Source organism: Salvelinus fontinalis, unplaced genomic scaffold (genome assembly GCF_029448725.1).
Source record: "Salvelinus fontinalis isolate EN_2023a unplaced genomic scaffold, ASM2944872v1 scaffold_0926, whole genome shotgun sequence".
NCBI lineage: Eukaryota > Metazoa > Chordata > Actinopteri > Salmoniformes > Salmonidae > Salvelinus > Salvelinus fontinalis.
This window is the reverse complement of record NW_026601135.1, coordinates 58,943-74,117: the sequence shown is the minus strand read 5'-3', so window position 1 is coordinate 74,117 and position 15,175 is coordinate 58,943. Positions and strand designations below refer to the sequence as shown.

The following is a 15,175-nucleotide window of genomic DNA, read 5'->3' as shown; positions in this document are numbered from 1 at the left end:
ACTTCATCCGTCACTCCACCCTAGAAAACAATGTCAACACACTAACTGTATCTAGCCTGTTGAAATCAAACTATGTCTGGTCTGATGAAACAACCAGTTTATTAGCAATATAAAATACCTTCATTCTGTTGTTCAAGAGCTTCCCTAAAGCTCTGAAACAGCCATGTTTGCCTTGTTGACGTTCCAACCAAGTCTTGGATTGCTCCATCGTTGCCGGGTCAACATAGATGAAAGACTGGGCTTTGCCAAAGGATCTCAAGACAAAAGCAGTCAGCCTGAAGAAAGAACTGGATTCATTTAAAAGCCCTGACATAATATCGTCAAGCTCCAAGTCATGACATCACACGTTGGTCAATGGTTCATTGAAGCCACCAGTAGGTGAAAAACAAGCCAAGTACTCACCAGGTGTTCCCCAAGCCTTGTCCAAATGTGCTGTACGCACCATCAGCATTCTTGTAGTTCAGCTGCCGTTGGTAACCTGTCGGTGGGGTTTTAGCATGAACAGTGACCAAGCGGTTGTTCCATTCCCAGAGTTGTGCCCCAAATGGCTCCCTATATATCAGGGCTCTCCAACCCTGTTCATGGAGAGCTACCCTCACACCAAGTTGTAATTAACCCCATTCAGCCAGCTAATTATTAGTAGGGGAGCTAGATGAGGGTTGGAGTGAAACCCTACAGGACAGTAACAGGGTTGGAGAGTCCTGCCCTACATAAGGAATAGGGCGCTATGAGACAGTGTCAATATTCTACCATCAAATGACTTCAGTAGGAAACCATGTGTTGGGTCAGTGATGTTAAGACATTGATATTAGAGGTCCACCGATTAATCAGGGCCGATTTCAAGTTCATTACAAACGGTAATCGGTATTTTTGGACACCGATTTTTTTTAATTTAAGAACACATTCTTATTTTCAATGACTGCCTAGGAACGGTGGGTTAACTGCCTTGTTCAGGGGCAGAACGACAGATTTTTACCACCTTCCGGTTACTAGTCCAACGCTCTAACCATTGCACTCCACGAGGAGCCTGCGTGGCAGGCTGACTACCTGTTACGCGAGGGCAGCAAGAAGCCAAGGTAAGTTGCTAGCTAGCATTAAACTTATCTTATAAAAAACAATCACTAGTCAACTACACATGGTTGATGATATTACTAGTTTATCCAGCGTTGCATATAATCCCCTGGTTTGGAATACAAAACAAAATCCTCTATTAGGACAAATCCAGCCCGGTTTGTGGATTTGGTATCTAATCAAGACAGATGTTAAGGGACTCTCCTACCACTAGTGAGGAACTTGGTCGCCTTGTCTAGGATGGCTGGCGTGAGCTGCTTTGTGTTCCTCAGGTACTCCAGGATGTAGATATTGGGGGAAAGCAGGGCCATATTCTGCTCCCCACACCCATACGGCATCTGCAACAGTCCATCCAGGTTGTTGAGGGCCCGACCCAGGATGTCCCCTACAGAGAAACAAGGGACTTCTGTTACAGACTGTCGTCTTCAGCAAACAGCAGCGTCACTGGAGAAGGGTCGTCTTCCCACCACTACACAGTGGTGTATTTTACCCAGAACTGAGAGGGAAATCCTAGCAGAGCCATCCACCACATTCTGGGGGAGTTGCGGTTCCACCTCCTCCGTCAGAGCTTCTCCTGTGGACACAAAGATGTGCATGAAAGAAGATGATCACGTCAACCACCGTGAACATTCAACGTTGATTCATTACTGACCAGTAGGACACAGCAACCAGTTGTAGGTGTGTCTCTTCTCTGTTCCCTCAGCCTGGAGGAAGAGAGGGATTCATTTCAGAGGCAGTTACACTAGACAGTATCTGTGCAACCTAACGTTAGTTCTCCCACAGCAGTAGACTACATACCTTCACCAGCAGGCTCCGTGTGACTGTGTCAACGCGTCCTCTCTCCGGTACGTTCGCAACCCCGTTGTCACACGCAGTGTGGGACTGGACAGCCGCCGCACTAACGGACACGTTCAAAACCCCTACACACACAGTACAGCGCAGGTTACACAACATCCAATACGGTGACAGCACACAACTCGGGTTGACATCCATTCTGCCATTTGAACAGTTGAATGAAGACTAACCCAGGACAGAGGGGGCCATTGTCCAACTGAAGGTCTTTCGTCCATTGGCACACAAGCACGGGGAGTCCCGGACATCACGCAAGGGTGAGAGAGTGTAGTCAGAGGAAAGAGCTGGAGTCACAGAAACCTGCCAAAGAGGAACACGTCGTAAGATAACACGGTACGCCAAAAACAATACAACTACAGAAACCATCCTGGTGCAGTGCCGTACCACGATGCACTTGGAGAGGTAGTTAAACACAGTGGCCTTCAGCTCAAAGTGCTCTCCCCGGATGACTGAGTAGGGCAGGGTGAGCTCCAGGAAGAAGGGCTGGAAGACCGTGAGCTCCACCAGAGGAGCCAGACCGAAGCCACTGGGGGCCAGGCAGAAGACCTCAGTCTCCCAGGTGGTGATGGTGTCTGGGACTGTCAGGGGGACATCTGCTGATCCAGACTCCCTGGAATACAGAGGTCAGAGTTCAAACAGAAAGCCACCAAGTGTCCAATAGAGAAGGACTAATTTCAACACTGTTTGTTACAAATGCATTTAAGCTTTATCTAACCAGGGACACCCATGGAGGTCAACGGGTCTTTCCTAAGAGAAAGCTGGCCTACAGTTTACAGAGGTTCAGGTTCCTAATCTACACCACTACTGTTTGGATATGAGGCAAGAGCTAAGAGGGCTTTCACCAGAGGTCCGCCTCACTGCGCAGAGCACTTACCCAACTTCCACAAGGTCCCAAATCCATGTCTCAGGGAAGAATGTACGGACCGTCTGTATGGGTGGCGGAGGTGGAGCGGCAAGTCCACCAGCCACAGCCATTTCAAGTCTAGGACCCGCTGATCCAGGCCTAGCCATAGGGCTGTAAGCTACTAACACAAAACATGGCCATTATTGTCAAGTTAAAGTGGACTGAATGCTGTGCTTATTCTAACAAAAGGTCATCCATAACCCAAGATTCATTAGACTTGGCAATGAGAATAAGGGTTGGTAAGGACATCTCACCATAGGAGCGATAGTACTGGTTCCCCTGGTAACTGAGGCAGGAAGGTACTCTTATATCCAGGTTAGTCGCTAGCTTCAGTCCCAGCGTCTAGAAAGAGCAGAAACAACTTAATAGAATGACACTGACAATTATTAATAAGTTTAACAGTGTAAGATGAACACATTGTAACAGAACGGGGACTGATTCTTCCCAGAAAGAAAAGAGGCTTCAAGTTGAGAAACCAGGGCAGAAATAATTTACCTGAAAAACTGCATAAGGATCATTTGTCATCTCAGACGGTCCATATGGGTGTGGTATTATGAGTCTCCTTGGTCTAACACGTAAACATTCTACTGGATCTTCAAGCTCGTAGGGAATATAGGTCGTCTCCTTGACCGGTAACAAATCAAATATCTGGAAAGGGACAACAGAGAGGTGTGAAATTACCTCGTTCATTGGGGACCGAACAGAACAGACTGAAACGACTACTTGGGGAAATACTCCATTTTTGTTTTCCATTGCTAAACGTTTAGCATGTTGTCCCGTCAACCCAGAACGTCAATAAGGAGGTGCTTTCCAGTTACTGAGAGTCAATAGAAAGTGGGCCTCAAGCCAGAGAATGAGTCCCATCACATTTGATAAAAGCTCCCCAAATGACCAGTGAACAGATCCACTCCATGTCTCCTGTAGTCAATGGTTGTATTCCCAGCACCACCAAAACAGTAGGTATGGTGGTACCACTGTAGTTCACTTCAGTGAGCTCCGTTACCTTGTCAGCATCCAGCCTCTTCCCTGGCTCCATGATGCCAACACTCTGGTCCACAGCACCGAGGCCACAGAGGGAACCGGGCTGGGCCGAGAGATGCAGGGTGTTCTCCTCCCCTGGGACTGCGTTGGAGGGAGAGAACTCCACCAACACCTGGCATACACATCAGATACCATTACTCCAGGTATGATAGTCTGGAAATACTGGACACCTTTCAGAAAACAACAATGTCCGCCACATACAGTCACTGGGGATATGAGACTCCTGCACACACACACACACCTTGTTCCTGAAGCATTTCTCAGTGGGGAAGTTCATGCTGTGGGCGATGACAGTCTCACTGGGTAGCATACTGTACACCAGGAGCTGAACCACCGGCGCCATCTCTGGAACCACTGCCAACTTCAAGGTGACGTCACCCTCAGCTACTGCAACGCAAGAGCAGGTCACTGTCATCGAGCACCTTCCAGAACGTTCAGAATCACATCATGAAACTCACTCACCAGGACTGTCCTGCTGCACAGTAACATTGATGTGTCCATGCTGAACTATGACCCCTCTGGATAAGGCCTGGAGAGAAAGGGAACAGTTCTCAGCAACAGAGAGGAGACGTTGCAACCTGGACTCATGGGGTAGACGTAACATGGTTAACAAATCCAGGACTCCAATTAGTATGATATGTATTCATTTGTGGATGTCCATCATCCATTTTATATAGGTTACGAATTTTCTGAATATATATATATATTCAAAAGTCCAATTTGTAACATGAGCTAGGTTGGGTTACAGTGGTTGATTAGGAGTATTGGTGTAGTATAGGCACATCCTTTGAAAGTGTTGCTGGAGCAATGTCTGAAATGATCCTGGTCTAAAGGAGCGCAACTAGGAAATATGGTGCTGTTTGAGAGGCACCGTGGGTTTGCAGGTTGTTCCTGGTTCTACTCACCAGGTAGAGGACAGCCACAGAGCCCTTTGGGACAGTCTCCCCTACGATGACATAGCGGATGGTGACTGACACCGCCTGCCCACATGCCAGTGGTTTCTCCACCTTCTGAATAGCCAGGGAGCTGGACGGTTTACTGTCAGGGGCAGCGGGCTGGATCAGTGAGAGTAGGTGTTGCCCTCTGTTGAAATAGGGGACCCTGTATCCTGGGAACTCCACTTGTGGGGTGTCACTCACCTGGAAAGGAACAAAAGGGAGAGTCTAACTAAAGGCCCAATCCTAAATCACCCCCTAGACCCTGTCCTATATACAGTGGGGATCTGAGAGGATGACAGGAAGCAATATGGTAACTGATCCACCTTACTTCCACCTAGCCCATCCTGGTCATAGCATGTTAGGGTCATGACCTCTGGGCAGCATTTCCCCCCACTGTCCTGGGGACCCCAAGCGGTCCGATTCAAACCTTGAGGAAGAGTTCATTATTTGACGTCAGCTGTGTGGGCAAGAAACTAAACATGCACCCCTTACGGTCTCCAGGACACTGGCATGGAGTATAAAGTCTGTCAAACCTAGAAGGAATCATACTTACTACCAAGTTAATATTCTCTTTGGGCAGACTGGTTGTGTTGAGGGAGAACCTGGCAATACCACTACTGTCCGTGGTTAGGTTCTGTAGTCGTAGATACGAGGACCAGCCTTTCTCCTCAAACAGGTAGACTAACATGTCAGAGATGGGTGTGTTGTTAAAGCGAACAGCATTTATCTGAGGAAAAGGGGGGGGTTGTATGAATGAAGTGACACTACATACGTCATCATTACCTACCACAGTTCAGTTCAGTAGTTCAGGAAGCAGGACAAACTAGCATCCACAATGCAACAGGAACACCATTTGAACTTACCTTGCCTTCGATAATTGATCCATGCTCATAGATTTGGGGCGTGTCAACAAATGTGAATTCTCCAATCACATAGGAGAGCTCTATGCGTTTGTCCTCTGACAGTGTAATACCTGTCAAATGAAAACAGGATGGTATATTTCACAATTACCAGTACCATGCAGAAACTGAACTGCAGTGCAGCTTAAACAGAATATTAAAACCATAAAACAGCATTATATAAAACCCTGCTGCAGCACCAAAGGGCATAAAGCTCTTTCTTCCCAACGTTGAGCCAACGCAGAGGAACCCAAACTCAGTCCTGGCCCCCCCCCCCTGGGTGCACCTTGTAGTTTCCTGCACTACAGCTGATTCTAATCAAAACTACACTATGAGACGGTTATTTCAGTCAGCCGTGTAGCGCTCGGGCAGAAACCAAAACCCAGGGGGAACCCCAGGACAGTTAGGGAAACCCTGATCTAATGAAAAAGGCAATAGTTACGTCGCCATCAGCTGAAGTGAAATGAAGGGTTTGTATTGAGGAAATAACATGATGCATCTCATAAAGGACTTGCCTGTCCCCTCCTCCTGTACTTCTGCGTGGAAACTAAACACGTCTTCCAGCAATTTCTCTCCTGCATTCTTTGTGAAAATTGCCATGTTGAAGACATAAGAAGCACAGCCAGTATGGTCCATCTAGGAAAAGCAAGCAAAACAGCAAAAAAAAAAAAAAAAAAGTAAATCCCATTCAAAATGTAATATGTTTGTAAAAACAGCACTACTAGTTTTAGGAAAGCATACAAACCTCTATTGACTCTTTGTGGCATGGAGGTGTGTAATCAGGAACTCCTTGTGGATGTCGCTCATCGATTGTTATTGGTATCACTGCATTGTCCACCAAGGGTCGGCACAACTTGACCCCTACTTTACCAGGTACAGGCTGCCTATACGTGTATCTGATTTCAATTCACAACAAGACAAGTGTCAACTTCCTACATCCAATTATCATATTAAAAACAGGAGACCTAAAGGCTTATGCATTCCTGCAGGCTTGAAGTCACACATTTATCACGGTCAATGAATCTGGACCTGTACTCATAGAGCCTCAGAACGGGATCCGTTTTAACTACAGATCATAATGAACAAGGTCACATGTCAGGGTGGGACCTGACCCTAGAACAGCAATCCTAATCTGAGACGCTTTATGACCGAAGAGCCAGCTGTTCATGTAAATGCCACCGTACATAATCTCAGGGATTGTAGCAGCAGTTTAAGACATTGAGCAGTAGCATGTCATTAATGTAGACCACATGCATATTTAAGGATTTTATATTTAAATAAGTGTATTTGAGCATCCTCAAATGCATGACAATTTCCAAGTGTATTATCAAATTAAGCTACAGTACTAGCACACAGGCTGCTGCCTACAGACTTGAAATACTGGTCACTAATGATGCTGACATACCTTGCATTACTCATCTTGTATGTATATACTGTATTCTATACCTCTGACATTGACCATCTATTCTTCATGCCATTCCTTAGAAGTGTGTATTAGGCATTTGTGAAATTGTTACCTATTGCTGCACCCGCAACATGTACTAAACACGTGTTGTAACCAATAACATGTAATTTACTTGTATTTTCAAAGATCCAAATCCTTAATTTGAACTGTGAAGGTAAATGAACTACTTCCAATAGTATTTCAGCCCAGGTCTGCCTCAGCGTAATGAGATTATTAAATGACATGTGGAACTCAGCTACATCACCTTGTAACTACAGTACATTGCAATTCACCAATAGTGTTTACTCACTTTGCACACACTTTCACTTCATACTCTTCCTGAACAACGCTGATCTTGTCCGTGAGGTTCATTTGGATCTCAAACTTGGGCAAAGCTACAGATAAAAAGAACAGCAGTCAACTCCAGAATGTTCCAGGCTTGTGATGCATTGATTCAACATTACCAAGCATGAAAGAGAAACTCCACCTACCATACTGTTCTACCTTGAAGTTGTGGTAGATTTTCTCTTCACCAATCCACACTACAATGGTATAGGATCCTACAGGTGCTTCAGAGTTCAGGGGGTGAGAAAGCTGCAGAATGCTGCCACTGGATGTAGTGTTGACCCACTGTCCAATCCGGTTGTGATTAACATCCTGTTGGGTCATAGGAAGGGGAACGTTCAGGAGGACACAACGATGTGGAAAGTTCACAACAGTATACAGGACAAGGAGTCAGTTCTATCTGCAACATTCATCTACTGAAGGGGACCTAGATACAATGCTGATCGGAAGTATTTAGCTAACTCCTACAGTAGGTGGATATGAGGACCTAGCTAGCCGGGGGAGTCATAATGCTGCAGTCTTTACACTGACAGTCAACATAAAGTCACACTAACAAGGATCTTACCTCAAGTTCCACAATGTTGTACTGTGAAGGGCAAAGACAAGAGATGGAGTTGTTAATGAAACATGAACCCAATGCCAAAACAGAGGCGCATAGCTGTCTACAACTATAGGAACTAGACAGGTGATTGAATTGCAAATGCTACATGTGATGTTTACGTTAAGCGACCAAGTCATTCTCAGGAAGAGATGATCCCATTCATTCCAATCTGACCTATATGAATGGAAGCCCCATGTCCTGGCTGGTTGAGTGCTGTACATAATACCAGACTGCTATGTCCATCACAGTAGTGTGACACTTCTGCATCTTGGTTTGAAATAGTAGAGACTGAACTAAAATACTATTGTCAATCGTATATTTTCAACTCACCAGCTGATTGACGGGGCTAAAATGGGTATCCAAGGTGACGACTCTAAAATGCACTGTAAAAAGCCAATGACAAGACGAACAATAAGAATATTAGAAGCATCATTTCAGACAACTTTCTCATAATCCCAAGGGTCCCAGATTCCCAGTAATCTTTCACCCGGTATTTCTACCGTTTCCCTCTACAATCCTCATAAGCCACGCATGACTCATTAGAACAGACTGCTGGCAATGCTCTTCCCCAATGATAGTTTCTTCCTTCAGATTTCAGTCTGATAGTACTTCATTGTAATACGGTTACAGCCTCAAATAAACAAAGGGAACATGGTGGGGTCGTGGAAAACTGTTGATATCAAAATGGGGTCCAAAAAGGTCAAAGCACCGGAGTAAACCATTACAGAACATGCCAACACCTAATTGTCCTGTTTCTTAGCAACCAGACTACCGGCTGTAACATTACCCGTTTGTCCTGGGTTGTAGATTGGTTTGTCCGTTTGGATGAACGTCATGGGGCTGTAGGGTTTGATCATGACCCTTCTCTCCTCTGTGGATAGAAATGTTTCCCCTCGAACCTCCACCTTAAAGTTCTGCACTTTGTCGCTCTTCACATGAGGGGCCTGTCAGGGACGGAAACAGGGCAACACCGGTGAACTAACAGACCGATAACATAGGACATTAAAAACGTGGTGCCGTGTGGCCCAGCTGGTAAGAGCGTGCCACTAGCAACTTCAAGGTAGAGCGTTTAACTCCTGCAGGGATCCCATTATGCACGTCATTGTCTCGATAGTATATACTAGCATTCAATCAAAACCTGGTACAAATTGGAGCCTGAATCACAGAAAAGTTCTGGTAGGCCACCACTGACATTTCCCATAAAACAAGCTGGCCTTGCACAAAGAACCTAAGCGATGCATCACAGCTGAGCAGTACAGTACACTCTTATTGGAATGGCTCTAGATGTCCACCAGTGCTGGGCTGACCTGAAACTGGAAACAGCGGTGAAACTCTTGGTCAGAACTCTGGTGGAGAAGTCTCTTGTTCTGCCCGTCAGCCATCAGAGATACGGTCATGACCAGGGTCTCGTTGGGCTGCAGAAGGCTGGCACAAAGCTTGGCCTCTGAGCCTGCCTGGATCACTGCAGGAATGGCTACCATGTAAACCCTACAGAGAACACACCCGGCAACAGGAAAATCACTACCCAATGACAGGATACCTCCAAACACAAAGCCAGGTGAAATACACAGGGGGATAAAGATCTGCAGAAAGGGTAGATGGAAAAATTGCTCTAAAAGAACATTAAACCCAGACGAGAGAAGCAAGTCTGATCACTAAATTCTAACTTGTGAGTGCAGATTGACTTACGGTCTTGGAGTCTCTTGACAGACACACAGCCAGTGAATGCAGGCAAAGAGTATCCATCTCCAAACCTGAAGCCCAGGAAGAACCATGACTAAAGGAGAAGAATAAACCACCAAGTCTGTTATGACCCAGTATTCCTACATGGAAGACCTGCCTGCTGCACACAGGTTGTGTCTAGATGGGATACAGACTGTCAATAGTTCTAACCTTATAGGTGAATTCATACACAGCAGGTTAGGAGAATTAGGTTAAGGGTTGGCTAATAAAATACAATTCTACAGGGAAGGGGGTGAGAGACCAAACAATTCAATTTAAAATTCTTTCCTGGGAACTGCAAACCATATCAGAAGCATCTACCCACTGACATACCACTAGACAGGGAGAAGCAACACCAAACAGGCACCAACCTAGTCTCAGACCATTTCCTATCATTTTGTACGCAAAACTGAAACACTCTAGTATGATATATTACATTTGTGGATGTCCATCATCCATTTCATACGATATGTTAAAAATGTACATCTTACAAATTCCAATTTGTTGTGGCCAACATGAGCTAGGTAGCTAACATTAACTAGGCTAAACATTAGGAGTAAAGTTAATTAGCATGTTGGCTAACCTTAACCCTTTTAGCTAAGTAGTTCCAAAGTAGATGAAGTTGCTTATTACCCAAAATGTTATACGGCAGTTTTATTACACCCACCCCTCCGCCCTTTTGGTTTTTGCCTTAAGTAGCTGTCAGTCTCCTGTAAAAATACCAAACTTACCATTTCATACAGATTTCAGTCTGGCAGATATATTTTTACTATTTTACGTATAGTCTATGAGACCAGGCTGCAGACACAGGTCGGTAAAAAGGCTCAATCGCATGTAGGTTAGTGTTACTTCTAGACCGAGTTACAATATATCGGGCTAGAAACTGGGCGCCAAACACAGATTGCAAAAGTGTGTCTAGCGTGCACTAGGAGAAAGTATTCTGTTGCTAAGACCAGATGCAAGTTTTTTTTTTATTTTTATTTTTTTATTTTTAAACTTGTTTTGGGTATATGATTGAAACACAAGTTGCTATAGCACCTGTGACCTAGGCATACTCACCGCAGCGGGTTGTTTGTGGACTCAGTCGAACGTAAATATCCCTCGTCGGTCATGTCCCTATAAATATCCTTAGTTGCGGACTTTTCTCTAATTAGTAAGCGCTCGCACCTGCTGGATATTCAGGGAGTTCGATTAGACTGAACGGCCATTTCAAATGCGCGATCATATTGTCAACAAGGCAGCATGGTGCGTATAGTAATTCAGGAACATAGGTCTACAACATGTTTTCTATCCGTCAAATGTTTGCATTTTCAAACATTGGGAAGGCAGCTGAAGCACATATGGGGGTTTTATCAAGGCCAGACACTTTTAGGCCTATGTATATGAAAACTCCTAAATCATTACTCCGCGTGCTTTTGTACACTGCTGCAACTCGCTGTTTGTTTGTTTCCTATGCGTAGTCACTTCGCCCCCACCTACATGATGATTACCTCAACTAGCCTGCGGACTCGGTACCGGTGCCCCCTGTATATAGCCTCGTTATTGTGTTACTTTTTATTTTAGTCTACTTGGTCAATATTTTCTTCTTCTTGAACTGCGCTGTTGGTCAAGGGCTTGTAAGTCAGCATTTCACGATAAAGTCTACACTTGTTGTATTCGGCGCATGTGACAAATACAATTTGATTTGATTTGACCTACATCACTTTGTTTTGATCCGCTTTGAAAGTGGCACCTGGCTCAGGCTCCAGAGGCATCCCGGACACTCCTTCCACCGGGGTAACGCAGGACAGATAATTGAATCCCCTCCTATCACAGCTGTTAAACTCTGTAACTGTTTTAAAGTCACCATTGGCCTCATGGTAAAATCCCTGAGCAGCTTCCTTCCTCTCTGGCAACTGAGTTGGGAAGGACGCCTGTATCTTTGCAGTGACTGGGTGTATCGACACACCATCCAACGTGTAATTCATAACTTCACCATGTTGAGATATTCAATATCTGCTTTTTATTTTTACCCATCTACCAACCCATCTGCTCTACTTTGTGAGGCATTAGAAAACGTTCCTAGTTTTTGTGGTTGAATCTGTGTTAGAAATTCACTGCTCGGCTGAGGCAACTTACAGATAATTCTATGTGTGGGGTACAGAGATGAGGCAGTCATTACTGCACACAGTGAGTACATGCAACGTATGTGACTTGTTCAGCACATTTATTTAGGCTTGCCATAACAAAGAGGTTGAATACCTATTGACAAGACATTTCAGCTTTTTATTTGTAAAAAAGTAATAAATAAAAAACAATTCCACTTTGACATTATGGGGTATAGTGGCCAAACAAATCTCAGTGTAATCCATTTTAAATTCAGGCTGTACCATTTGGAAAAAGTCAAGGGGTGTGAATACTTATGAATGAAACCTTGACATGTCTTTTCTCCCACCCCCCCCCCTCCTCCAGACCAAGGTGAAGTACCTGAAGCAGACGTCAGTGATGCTCCAGAGGGAGTGTAGAGGGGTACATCCCTAACACAGTGGAGGGCCTGGTACGACTACCTGGAGTAGGACCCAAGATGGCTCACCTGGCCATGGACATCGCCTGGCACCAGGTCTCTGGCATAGGTAGGTATGGCTCATATAGAACTACAAATCCCATACTCTAATCTGCATGTGGTGTGGTCTGATCAAGTGCAGAGTGGTAGTTCTATTGGATTATATAGTGGGCTTCTTTATAATGGCATTTTTGTTGTTTTTATAGTGTGTGTGTGTGTGTGTGTGGGTGTGGACACGCACGTCCACCGTATCTCCAACCGGCTGGGATGGACGAGAGGTGGGACAAAGAACCCAGAGGAGACACGCAAGGCCCTGGAAGACTGGTTACCAAGGTAACCAGACAACACCACTTCCTGTACCTCTGACCCATCAGGTCACTCGTTAACCAGTTACTGGCCAATCAGATCCCTTACAGCAGGTAAGGGAAACATTTGGCCTTGTGATTTCTGTCCGACATGATTTTGATGAAGACGGGGATGGTTATTGATGATCTTCCTCTCTCTTCCCCGACACAGGGATCTATGGAGTGAGATCAACTGGTTGCTGGTGGGGTTTGGTCAACCGGTGTGTCAATCCTCTGCTCCGTGTGTCTGAACCAGCACAGCTGTCCCTCCACCCATCAAGCCTCCCCAGCCAAGAGGCCTACAGCTGGGTCACCTCGCTCACCACACTCCCCCAAGACCTCCAGGGTTAAGCTGGAGCTTGGTTTGGGGTTACCACCCCCCTCCTCAGCCACACCTGTCAAAGAGGAACCTCTGGCTACCAGCCTCTTCCCTCTGCTGCCCAGAAAGAGGAAGTCCAAAGCCAAAACCTTCTCTACATGATACGACAGAAGGGGGTAGAATCCCTATAGAGATATAGGGACCTGGTCCCAATTCTCTCTCCTTCCTCCCAAAGTGTACACGTGTCACTTCCCTTGACTGTTGTGAAATGACTGGTATTAGAGATATGGTGGTAACTCCTACTTGCCCAGTGGTATTAATTTCTTTAGCAGGGAGACCATTTTTGGACTGAATTTCTGCAGACCCCATTTATTTTGCTAGAATTTCACAACCCCAACCCAAAATTACCTTCAAATCATTGCATTCAGATTTTTTACATCAACTAATAACCAATTTATTAAACTGACAAACTATTGTACTCAATTGTTTTTTTCAAATGTACTCAAACACATTTGCATATTGTCCCATACAATAATCAGCACTTAAATGTTCTGTTCCAAAAACTAATAGCGACCACTGACAGTCCTTGCAGATATACCAGAGTGCCTAAGACGTGGAATTAACAATGCGAGTGTATAACCCCCGTTACTCAGTGCCACAAGTGATTGAGTTCCTCCAGGAGACTACAGGGTGGTTTGGTGACCAATGCCTTACTGGATCCAACTGACTGTCAGGGTCCTAATCTGAGTTTATGGATAGAATACACTTGATATCATTTGCACCCTTAAGTGACCACTGAAGTGAGTTGATATTATCCATTAATATACATGCAACAACTTCAATGATTTTCCAGAGTTACAGTTCATAAGGAAAGCAGTCGATTCAAATCAATTAGGCCCTGATCTATGGATTACATGTGACTGGGCAGGGGCACAGCCATGGGAGGGCACAGGCCCACCCACTGAGCCAGACCATCAGAATGAGGTTCCTCCCACGAAAAGGCTTTACTACAGCCAGAAATACTCCTGTTTCATCAGGTGGCTGGTCTCAGACGATCCTGCAGATGAAGAAGCCGGATGTGGAGTTCCTGGGCTGGCAGGGTTACACGTGGTCGCGAGGCCGGTTGGAAGTACTGGGAAATTCTTTAAAAATGACACTGGATGCAGGAAATGGTAGAGAAATGATTCAATTTTCTGGCAACAGCTCTGGCAGACATTTCTGCAGTCAGCATGCCAATTGCACGCGCCCACAACTTGACAGCTGTGGCATCGCGACAAAACTGCACATTTTAGTGGCCTTACTGTCCCCAGCACAAGGTGTACGCGTGTCATCAGCCCCACCTGTCAAGTGGCTGGATTACCTTGTCAAAATGCTCAAATTTGTGTACAATTTGAGAGCTTTTGTGCGTATGGCACATTTCTGGGATCTTTTATTTCAGTTCATGAAACATGGGAACAATTTACATGGTGATATATTTGTGTTCACTATTCTTTAAGAATTCCTAAGTACTGTCCAATCAAGAGGGCTTGCTAAATCTTCTGAACCGAAACATCTGGTATTGTACCGCTGTGGAAAGTAGAGCGATTGCTTAGTTTGACAGCTCAGCATGTACAGCAGACTACCCAGAACACGTCTTTTCTTTCCCATTGTCAGGTCATAAACACTGCTTTTCAACAGCACACTCTTAATCCCAGTATGTTTGCATACTAAATTCTATGAACGAGATGCGAGTCGTGTTGTCAGTAGGGCTCTAGAGTATCTGTTGGGTCGTCAATCTCATTGATTTGTGAGGTGTTTACCACCACATCTTGCCTTGTCCACACCATTCATCAGGAACTCATAACCAGGACTCAATACCTTGTAAGAAGTTTATCATTTAGTGGTAAAAAGTCCCGACCCGTTCCCTGATGAGAACCAGGCCTTCACAACTACAGGGGGCCATGTCACAGACTGAGGAACAAGAGAGATGAGAACCCAAAGTTGTGAACAATATTTACACATTTGGTGACCCTGATTAACAGCACAGATGGAAACTATACCTCCAGAGAGCTGCTCTGTTTACTGTACCCCAATCACATTGCTTCATGTACCCCCAGGATGAACAACACTGCCTCACAATATTCACCTCAGTGACAAAATACTCCAGAAAAGGG

General features: G+C 45.2%; 1 protein-coding gene and 1 pseudogene across 1 annotated transcript; one reads left to right on the top strand and one right to left on the bottom strand.

Moving 5' to 3' along the window:
- Positions 1–5: 5 nt before the first annotated feature.
- On the bottom strand, positions 6–10,981 carry LOC129847689 (alpha-2-macroglobulin-like; the record flags this gene model as incomplete). Its single annotated transcript, XM_055915440.1, has 28 exons — positions 10,877–10,981; positions 9,785–9,872; positions 9,403–9,583; positions 8,883–9,039; positions 8,426–8,478; positions 8,060–8,080; positions 7,641–7,806; positions 7,460–7,544; positions 6,451–6,601; positions 6,221–6,341; positions 5,670–5,779; positions 5,360–5,533; positions 4,774–5,007; positions 4,331–4,397; positions 4,110–4,255; positions 3,831–3,980; positions 3,323–3,475; positions 3,082–3,169; positions 2,798–2,945; positions 2,308–2,533; positions 2,097–2,223; positions 1,870–1,991; positions 1,724–1,775; positions 1,562–1,645; positions 1,280–1,456; positions 403–478; positions 119–275; positions 6–20 (listed from the first exon to the last, which is right to left on the bottom strand). Coding segments are annotated over exons 2-28 (3,327 nt in total), but the record flags the coding sequence as incomplete, so codon positions are not given.
- Positions 10,982–11,962: 981 nt separating this feature from the next.
- Positions 11,963–13,484, top strand: LOC129847688 (endonuclease III-like protein 1; annotated as a pseudogene).
- The last annotated feature ends 1,691 nt before the right edge of the window (positions 13,485–15,175 follow it).